At 38.3% G+C, this 11,103-nt stretch overlaps 1 protein-coding gene across 1 annotated transcript; it reads left to right on the forward strand.

Annotated features, from left to right (window-relative positions):
* The first annotated feature begins 637 nt into the window (after window positions 1-637).
* them4 (thioesterase superfamily member 4) lies at window positions 638-9,280 on the forward strand. The gene is made up of 6 exons (XM_063486655.1): window positions 638-1,042; window positions 2,976-3,168; window positions 5,879-6,041; window positions 6,275-6,385; window positions 6,895-7,019; window positions 7,164-9,280. Exons 1-6 carry the CDS (start codon window positions 929-931, stop codon window positions 7,205-7,207), a joined length of 750 nt encoding a protein of 249 aa, XP_063342725.1. The 5' UTR covers window positions 638-928; the 3' UTR covers window positions 7,208-9,280.
* The last annotated feature ends 1,823 nt before the right edge of the window (window positions 9,281-11,103 follow it).

Genomic DNA, 11,103 nt, shown 5'->3' on the forward strand with positions numbered 1-11,103 from the left:
GTCATCTTTGTACTCAAATGGCCTCCACAGACACCAGAGATCAATCCAATAAAGCACCTTTGGGATGTGGTAGGACAGTAACAGTTGCAGATAGTAAACTATTATCTATTATCTTGTCTCTTACGTTTAGATTTTTATTTGCACATTACTTTTTAAAATTGTGTTGCATTAGCTAAGTTAACAATATAGATTAAAAACTTTATATGTGCTTTACCAGAAATAAGTTCCAAATATTGCAATATGCGTAAGTAAAGAAAATAATATTTCTAATAAAATAAATGTTACGTACTTTAATCTCTAAGCTTTATGAGTAAAATAACTACAGAAAAATAATAATATATAATAATAACTCTATTAATTTTGTTATTGTCTAAGCCCCATGTGACCTAACTAAGTCTCTCTTATAAATGATTATTTCTCAAACTATTTACTTGTTTCCCACAAATGTGTAAACTTTTTTTTTTTTTTTTAACTTAATCACAACTATTAAAATCTGCCTTTTTGTCTCGGTAAAGTTAGAAAAAAATAATGGTGGTTACCACGGGAACATAAAAAAAGTTCTATTTGACACCCAATCATATTGGAATCTGTACGGCACGTGACTCTACCCAAACGACGCAACGGCAGAACTCCCCCACGCCGGAAGTTTACAGCCTGATCTTGACACATGAAAGTCACCGGTAAAATAATAGCAGTGACACCCGCCATAGGACGTATTCCTATTCTGTGAGGCAGCGGAACATAAACACGAGTCAAAGATGGTTGAGTCCCTTTTATTTTTAAAGCAGACCAGTGTTTACTGCAGCGACCGTAGTCTGTTTGGGCGCTAACTGACGAAAGCATTTGCCAGCTAACTCTCGACGACCAGTTACAGCATCATTTATCTACCTCAGAATATAGAAGATATCACCGCGGGGACAGTTTACAGATGGCAAGGAGACTGGGTCGAATATTCAGGGGCTTTCAGAGCCTCGGTTCACTCGCATTCATGAAGTCTGAACTCAGCAACCTCCCTGCCAGCGTTTCATTGAAGAGTATGGTGGTAGGTAGATCTATGAGCCGCATTTTATGAAAGACTTTTTCATGCTGTATGTGAGTTGTTTGCCGTGTCATGTTCTCCTCCCTCCTGCCAGATGTTTCTCCAGTGTTGTGACTGTACTATCCCACAGCTAAATAAAGTAAAAGCACATCACAGCTAAACAAAACAAAACAAAACACATGGCCAGCGTGAGAGTTTGTTAGCTTGTCGCAAAAAACAAACAAGACAGAGGTCAACATCATCACAGATAACATAAGAAACACTTTATCGAAGAGTTGGAAAATGATTTTTTTAGCCCAATTAAAAATGAAGTTCATTCAGTTTTTTTTCTTTTTGTCTTCTGCTTTGTTTTTACCCTCCATCTCCCCTGTATAATGTTTAAAGAAAAACAATAAAAAGAAAGTATTAAAAAAAATGAAATTCATCATGACAAACATGTAAACAGTAACAAATAATAGTGTTATAGCTAAATATAATAACATACAATCATGTGAAGAAGAAGGTTTTCATACTTCTTCCTGTTAAAAATTACTACTAAAAACTACATCCTGACTGTTTCCATAGGAATTAGGTATTCGAGTTTATATGAGTTAGAATTTATAAGATCATAATAACCTCCACATTTACATCAAGAAAATTATCCTGTTCTAACTCTTTACTCTTTGTGCTAACAACTAGTTGGCAATAAGGTCATTTACAATAGCAGAATATCTCTATGCATGCAAGTGTACGTACGCACCTCAAGCACACAAGCATACAAACAGAATTAGGAGGGTAAGTATCAGTCAACTTCTCCTAATGGAAGAAAACAGATTTATTAGATTTATTAATTATCAGCAATTCCTAAGATCTTTATAAAGGCAGACGTTTTGGCATTTTGCTGGTGTGGAGTATCCAGTCTTCCCAGGAGTTGACATCACAACAAATTCTCCCCAAGGTTAGATCATGCAATGCTCAGAGAAATTGCAACATCTCAGACTCTACAGGCTTCAGTTATCATGATAAATATTAAAGTTCATAACAGTGCAGTTAGAAAAAGACAAATAGGGTTTGCTTGGAAGGGCTGCCAAGTGAATCTCTTCCTTATGAAAAGAGTTTGGCTGCATCGCTCAGGTTAGCAAAGTACCACCTGAACAAACATATCAGGAAAAATGTCCCTTTGACAGGTGAGACCAAAGTGGAGGTGTTTGGTAAAAACGAAACAAAGCATATGAATACAAACACCTCAAACCCACAGTGGTGGAGCGGTGATGATTTGGGCTTGTTTTTCAGCCACAGGAGCTGGGTACCTTGCAGTACCCGTATTAACAATTCAAATTTGAGGACATTTGTCTGACAGCAAAAGTGGAGCTGACATTGAGTCATGCAACAAGACAATGATTTCAAACACAACAACAGTAAATCTACAACAGAATGGCTGAAAAAGAAAAGAATCAAGGTGCTGCATTGGCTTGCTCAAGGTCCAGACCTAAACCCAATTGAAATGCTGTGGTGGGACGTTAAGAGAGCTGCGCATGAATGAACATGAATGAAGTGAATGAACAAGAATGACCTGAAATTCCTCCACAATGATGTGAGAGTCTGATAAAGTCAAGCAGAAATGAAGTAGTTCAAGTTATTCCTGCTAAAGGTGATTCTACAACATGCTGAATCACAGGGTGGAGTTTTTCACAGAGTCCAATGCAAACTTTCTTTTTCATATGACTGCAAATATGACAAAACTAATGTAATAAGAGAAAAACTAGTCCAATATCAAAATATAGCTATATTAATACTTTTCGCTCATTTGGAAAATGTTTTAATGTTGCAGTTTCCCGTTGACTTAATAGAACCACAAATATTAAAGCAGTATCCATATGGTATCTATATGAGACATCCACACTTTGTCATTACCCTTTCACTACTAACAGACATTGTAATTCATTTCTCTGTTTAGCGAGCGCTTCCATCGCTCTTTTCATCCAACCCCCGGGACTTCAGCCTTCCTAACTCCTCATGGGGCACAGAAATGAGGCAGCTGTATGAACATTATAACAGCCAATGTGAGGCGGTGACAGACGGAGGAGAGGAACAGAGTGGACTGTGGAACAGACTGCCAAGCTACAATCGTTCTCTGAAGTATGCTGCAGGTAAATATACGACCGAAAAGTTTATCTGAAATAAGAACAAGAGAATTTCCAAAAGCTCCAAAATTACTACGTTATATGATCCAAAACATGATAACAACTTAGCTTTTTAGTAAAAAGAAAAACAATACATAAGGAGCTCAGTTGAATAGAAAAATGTAAAGGGGATTCAAATTTATATATATATATATATATATATATATATATATATATACATATATATATATACAGTCAGGTCCATAAATATTGGGACATCGACACAATTCTAACATTTTTGGCTCTATACACAACCACAATGGATTCCAAATTAAACGAACAAGATGTGCTTTAACTGCAGACTGTCAGCTTTTATTTGAGGGTATTTACATCCAAATCAGGTGAACAGTATAGGAATTATGACAGTTTGTATATGTGCCTCCCACTTCTTAAGGGACCAAAAGTAATGGGACAATTGGCTTCTCAGCTGTTCCATGGCCAGGTGTGTGTTATTCCCTCATTACCCTAATTACAATGAACAAATAAAAGGTCCAGAGTTCATTTCAAGTGTGCTGTTTGCTTTTTGAACCTGTTGCTGTCAACTGCCAGGATGAGATCCAAAGAGCTGTCACTACCAGTGAAGCAAGCCATCATTAGGCTGAAAAAAACAAAACAAACCCATCAGAGAGATTGCAAAAACATCAGGCGTGGCCAAAACAACTGTTTAGAACATTCCCAAAAAGAAGGAACGCACTGGTGAGCTCAGCAACACCAAAAGACCCGGAAGACCACGGGACACAACTGTGGTGGATGACCAAAGAATCCTTTCCCTGGTGAAGAAAACACCCTTCACAACAGTTGGCCAGATCAAGAACACTCTCTAGGAGGCAGGTGTATGTGCGTCAGAGTCAACAATCAAGAGAAGACTCCACCAGTGTGAATACAGAGGGTTCACCACAAGATGTAAACCTTTGGTGAGCCCCAAAAACAGGCAGGCCAGATTAGAGTTTGCCAAACGACATCTGAAAAAGCCGTCGCAGTTCTGGAACAACATCCTATGGACAGATGAGACCAACATCAACTTGTACCAGAGTGATGGGAAGAGAAGAGTATGGAGAAGGAAAGGAACTGCTCATGATCCTAAGCATACCACCTCATCAGTGAAGCATTGTGGTGGAAGTGTCATGGCGTGGGCATGTATGGCTGCCAGTGGAACTGGTTCTCTTGTATTTATTGATGATGTGACTGCTGACAAAAGCAGCACAATGAATTCTGAAGTGTTTTGGGCAATATTATCTGCTCATATTCAGACAAATGCTTCAAAACTCATTGGACGGCGCTTCACAGTGCAGGTGGACAACGACCCAAAGCATACTGCAAAAGCAACCAAAGAGTTTTTGAAGGGAAAGAAGTGGACTGTTTTGCAATGGCCAAGTCAATCACCTGACCTGAATCCGATTGAGCATGTATTTCACTTGCTGAAGACAAAACTGAAGGGAAAATGCCCCAAGAACAAGCAGGAACTGAAGACTGTTGCAGTAGAGGCCTGGCAGAGCATCACCAGGGATGAAACCCGGCGTCTGGTGATGTCTATATGTTCCAGACTTCAGGCTGTGATTGACTGTAAAGGATTTGCAACCAAGTATTAAAAAATGAATGTTTGATTTATGGTTCTTATTCTGTCCCATTACTTTTGGTCCCTCAAGAAGTGGGAGGCACATTTGCAAACTGTTGTAATTCCTACACCGTTCACCTGATTTGGATGTAAATACCCTCAAATAAAAGCTGACAGTCTGCAGTTCAAGCATGTCTTGTTCGTTTCATTTGGAATCCATTGTGGTGGTGTATGGAGCCAAAAATGTTAGAATTGTGTCGATGTCCCAATATTTATGGACCTGACTGTATATACATGTATATGTATATGTGTATATATGTATATAAATGTATATATCTATATCTATCTATCTATCTATCTATCTATCTATCTATCTATCTATCTATCTATCTCTCTCTCTCTCTCTCTCTCTCTCTCTCTCTCTCTCTCTCTCTCTATATATATATATATATATATATATATATATATATATATATGTATATATATATATATATATATATATATATATGTATATATATGTATGTATATACATACAGAGGATACAGTAATGCACTTAAATCTAGAATAAATGAAGGTATAGCGGTATAAGGTGATAAAGATTATTCTGTATCTGTCATTGTGGCAGTAAAGCCCAAACAGATGTCAGAGAAAGTATCCGGCAGTATGTCCAGTAAGTAGAGCCAAGCATGGTCTGGATACAGTTTGAATGTTGACCGTCTGTTTATGTAATCTATGCAATTATTGTAATTAGTGCCTCAGATGTTGAGACTGGAATCTGCTCTGGTGCATCCTCAAACTGTCGATGGTACATCTCATGAAGGGGCCACATTGTTTCCTCCTCCTCTTCATTACCATCTGGTGGCCTGGCAGACCATCTTCATGGCTCTGACACTCACTAATTGTAGCCCACCCCATTGTTGTTGCTCATCTCAGGGTTCTGCAACTTAAGTGGAGTCATGCTTTGACATGAGAGGATCTGAATAATAATATGAATAATAATAATGATACAAATCCCTGGATAATCAGGTGACACTGTAATTTTTTTCAGCTTAAGAAGAAACTGTATTTATTGTGTTTTCTTAATGTGGCTGCTGAATGTTCACTTGTGTTCTTTCCCTTCAGGTGGAGTATACCTTAGCAAGATAATCCAGGCAAAAGCTCGTCTTTTCACCCGCAACATCAGAGACCCGGGGGCAGCATTTGAGTACGTTATCTTTGCTAACAAAAAGGAGCAAAGGTGTGTGTGCATTTTCCAGGCTGGACACCTTCTGGAGGGACCACCAGGGTGAGATAACACACTCCTGTCCAAGCTTATTGAAGTCTGTGCTTTTCACGTTGTTATACTCCATTCTCTTTGTCATCCTCTCAGCCAGCAGCTTTCCAGTAAACCCAAAGTGGCAGAAATAAATGGGAAAAAATAAAAGAAGAATTGTGAATTTTTAGCTAATTCGGCACTCTAAATGTGCCGTCAAATCTCATAAGTTTTACTGTCTCATGTACCAATGTCTGTGCTTCCAGAAATGTCCACGGAGGGGCGATAGCCACTATGATTGATACCGTGACAGGAACTCATGCTTGTGTGCATTCTGGACCCGTTATGACTGCCAACCTCAACATCAACTACCGCAGGTACAAGAACAAAAATCAGCAAATTCTACATGATAAAAATATTTATTGAACATGTAGCACACCTTACAGAAATCTGAGGATTAAACTGTTTAGTATATTAAAGGAAAAAAATGTTAGAAGTTGTCGTGTGTGTTGTCCTGCTTGTTAACATGGAGCGTATTTAGCTGCTGGGCAGGGTTTATGGAAATATCACTGAGGTGGTCATGCAGAAGTCATGAAGGTTTCTCCCTGCTCCAAGTCAGTATAATGTAGATCGACTCTGAATGATGTCACATAGATAATTCATTGTGGAAATTAAATATGCAGCATCGGTATCACCGAGTCAGCCCAAACGGCTCACTTTCTTTGGTCAAGCACGGACCAGCAGATGTTTGCTCGACTGCCCGGTTGTTCTGTTTAACTCATAGCAAAATATGAATAATTACACATATAATTAACACAAAGTAACATCTCTTAGTGCATTACTTTGATCATTTACTGTCAGTTTGATCATTTTGTCTTGTTCCAAGTCCCATCCCGCTGGGAAGTACAGTGTTGATCGAATCCTCTCTGGATAAGAAGGAAGGCAGGAAAACGTTCATTTCGTGTAAAGTGACCAGTGCTGACGGCGCCAGATTGCACACAGAAGCAACAGGTAAAGCAACAGGTTTTCCCCCTCCCACATACACACACACACACACACACACACACACACACACATACAAAATCTCAGATGGACATGTTACTCTGAAAGCAGCTGGTAAGTGGCACGTCTGCTTGTCTGTTTTCTTCTCTGCAGCACTGTTTGTGTCAATCGGCGTCAGCCAACTAATGAAAGGGTGACACGAACCCGCCAGCCAGCCATCTATGAAGAAGGAGACTTCAGAAACAGTGTGCATTTTTTTGTTTTGTCTAATTGGGCCATTAGGTTTTTTTTTAATTAAAAGGATGTACATATTTTCTAGGCGATAGAAGGAAACTCTTATATTAAATTAAAAAAAGTTAACCTTCTATTTATACTACTAATATGTTGCAGCTGATCTGATACTTAGCTCTACTTGACTGCCGCTGCTTCACGTTACTAACTCATGAACAAATTTACTGAACTAATTCAGAAGTATTGATGGTATTGATGCAGTATTGATGGTTTTAATTAAGACTGCTGCGTTTGAGAACAACATTATTGATTTAAATGTACTGTTCATTTATTTATCATTTTATTTTCTCCAAAAAAGCCTTACCTAATGGTATTGTGGTGCTCATGCAGGTGGTGCGTTTGTCGGAGTTAAATAATCCGCATTGAGAAATAAAACGGTTTTTTTGAGATACTTTGAAACTGATGATCTTTACATTTGAGTAGATACCGTCAGACTTAATCCTGAAGTAATTCTGTGGTAATCTGCTGATCTTAATGATATTTTATAGGTTAATACTACTAATAGTAAACACTGTGTAGTAAATGTTGAAAGGTTTAATTAAGGGATACTGAAATATATGTGATACAACATCAGCTTACTACTTTTTGTCAGTAAATCACACAACTGAAGGACGAATGGGTTCTAAATTTATTCTTGAAGTTTTGTGCCCCTTACATCACAAATGTTACACAGTTTTGTTTTTCATGTGTGGGTTGTAAACTGTTACCCCACCGTGTGGTGGTTGTGGTTTTATTTGAATGTGGGGTGTGAATTTGCATGCCATGAGAAATTATGACATACAATGAAGGCATGAGGACTTCAAACCCAAAATCGTCACGACAACTGGCTGTTTTTTACATGAGCTGGTTATTCTCGTTCACTCTGACACTTTGAACGTGTTTCTACATTCAGAAACGGCTGACGGATGCCGCAGTATGCCATAATAAGTAACACAGTCCACATCACAGAGATCAGTGCTGCTCTAGCAGCCACTGCAGACCACAGTTCTACAAAACATGACACCTGAGAGTATGTAGAGTACTGTTTTTGATTAAACACATACTGTACTGACTATAGGTTGAGGACAACATACCTCCCGAATAGGCTGGCATCTTGTAACTGAGGAGCAATTACAAAATGACTCCAAAACATAAAAATATTATATGTGGGATTAGTTTTTTTAGGGAGGTAGCAGGTTCACTTTCCAATTATAATATCAAAATGTATACGATGACTACCTGACCTTTCAGAGCTAAGTTAAAGTCATAATGCACCATGTCCAACCAGCAATATTTAAGAGCAAAGCCTTCCTGCTTGTAACTTTACATAGACTTTCAAATGGCTTCACTACAGTTGCTGAGACCATGATATCAAATGTGAATGTTCATTATGCAGTGCAACCCAATTAAAAAGTATTAGTTTAGCTATATTTTCATTTCAGATTAGTTTTTACCTTATAGTTGTTTTGTCACATTTAGAGTCACATGAAAAACAAAGATTGTATTGGTCTCTGTGTAGCCCTGTTAAAAAGCCAAGTACACCCCATAATTAAACGTCTTGTAGAATCAACTTTAGCAGCAATGACCTGAAGTACTCGTTCTCTTCTTGCTTTTGTCAGTCTCTCACGTCATGGTGGAGGAATTTTGGCACACTCTTGTTAACAGTGTTCCTTTAGTTCATTAAGATTCATTCATGCACACCTCTCTTAAGGTCTCACTACAACATTTCAGTCTTGTTCAAGCCTGGACTTTGACTCGGCTGTTGCAGCACCTTGATTATTTTTCTTTTTTCAGTCATTCTGTTTTGCTGCTGTGGATCTTTCTCCTGTCGCATGATCAAATTCCATCCAAGCGTTAGCTGTTGGACACATTGGGATTGGAATAAGATAACACAAAGATAAGAATCTGGATGGCCCCTATACTCTTTGGCCTGGAAGACTTGCAGTTTAATATTTAACGTCTTGATTTCTCAGTCCACAGGCTGATTTTCCACTATCCCACACTCCACCTTAAATGAGCTCAGCCCTGGGGAAGGTACAGATGGTTTTCTTTGCATGGTACTTGTTTGTCTTTGTCCTGTCTTCCTCCCCTTACCTTCAACCAGTCGAAGATGATGGCTGCTGTCCCTCTCTGAGCCTGGTTCTGCTGGAGGTTTCTTCCTGTTAAAAGGGAGTTTTTCCTTCCCACTGTTGCCAAGTGCCTACTCATAGGGGGGTCATCTGATTGTAGGATCTTTACCTTACAATGTAAAGCGCCCGGAGGTGACTGTTGTTGTGATTTAGTGCTATATAAATAATAATATTAATATAAATGAAATAAAATTTAATTTAATTTAATTTAATTTAATTTTTGTAAGCAATGAGGAAGTATGGTTTTCAGAAATGTTCTATATGTGGCTCTATAATATAGTGGTTTGCACATTTGCCAAACAAGCAAAAGATTCCTGGTTTAATCCTGGGAGGAGACTGGGTTGCATCAGAAAGGGCATCAGGTGTAAGAATATACTGAATGACCCCTTGCGAATTAGAGTGCAGCCTTCCTGGGCTCATGCAGTGATTTCCACTACAGATTTGTGTGTCTGTGTGTTTTTAAAATTCAGTGCTGCTCAAGGGTCTGAACATCACAGTCAGTCTATTAAGAGAGCATAAAGAGATTTATAAATGTATGTATATGTATGTATATATATATATATATATATATATATATATATATATATATATATATATATATATATATATATATATATATATATATATGAAGAACCACAGGTCATGAAATCTTAAAAATTCTTGGTCATTTTGGAGAATATTTTTAAACCTTTAAACAGAGTGCCTCTGTTGTAAAGAGGTTTTATGCACGACTGCAAAAAGTGACTGTTTAAAGGTAATATGAGAATAATTATTTTCAAGAGAACCTTTTTTTAAACAGTTCTGCTTTTTAGTAGATCCTGTCAAGTAAGTTTTTATGCAGCAGTCAATTAGTGGTTTAAGGTCTACAAGCCATACAGACTTTCAACTGCCTTTAACTTTAGTTCTCACACAGTTTGGTCGAATGTGTGGTTTCTGAGTGTATGGGCTCATCACAGTACAGGCCTGGTGGTCTTTTCAGGGCCCCTCACAGCTTTAACCTCAGTAAAATTGAGATGGAAATGCTACCAAAGTTTTTTAAAACCTTAATGGTGTATGAGCATCTGTGTGTTTGTGTGTACGTGCGTATGTATGAGTGAGTACAGGACAAGTGAGCACCAGCAGTGTTTTTTTTTTCCTTTCCCCTGAAGAGCCATGTGGTCAAGTTGGGTATGAGGAAGCGGGTGGAGGTGTTTCCACTTTCAGTTAAAACCACCTGCAGCATGCTCTGTCCAGTAGCGTTTTAGTCTTCAGTGCTTTTTTTTGAGGGGCCACAGTTTCACAATCCCACGGCCTTGTCATGAAACGTTTTAGCAGCTCTGAAGAGGATTCAGTGTTTTAGTTCTCTAGTTCACAGGTAGATTCTCAAATACTTAGACATTAACACATTTTCTTATAATTTAGTTTCAGTACACCCCCAACAATAGATTTTAGATCAAAGGTCAGTTCCGTTTTTATCTTCAATAAATTAAAAGCATGGCCCTGTTGGGTTGAGATCAGGTCATCAGGACATGGCCACTGAAGAATATCCCACTCCTGTGCTTGGAGAAACTCTTAGAGATGTTTCCTGGAAAAGTCTAATCTGGAAGTGGCTTGCACCTTGTGAAGCTGTTTTTCTTAATTATGGAAAGAATATTTTGATCATTCAGTCTTTCAGGCTTCTTGGTATTACTGAGCTGGCCAATGCATTCCTGCTG

The sequence above is a fragment of the Pelmatolapia mariae genome, linkage group LG10_11 (assembly GCF_036321145.2).
Source record: "Pelmatolapia mariae isolate MD_Pm_ZW linkage group LG10_11, Pm_UMD_F_2, whole genome shotgun sequence".
Taxonomy (NCBI): domain Eukaryota; kingdom Metazoa; phylum Chordata; class Actinopteri; order Cichliformes; family Cichlidae; genus Pelmatolapia; species Pelmatolapia mariae.

Coding starts and splice junctions, on each gene's coding strand:
- them4 (XM_063486655.1), top strand. CDS start 929: ATGGCAAGGAGACTGGGTCGAATATTCAGGGGCTTTCAGAGCCTCGGT. Junction 3,169..5,878: donor TTCTCTGAAGTATGCTGCAG/GTAAATATACGA, acceptor CTTTCCCTTCAG/GTGGAGTATACCTTAGCAAG. Junction 6,386..6,894: donor CTCAACATCAACTACCGCAG/GTACAAGAACAA, acceptor TCTTGTTCCAAG/TCCCATCCCGCTGGGAAGTA.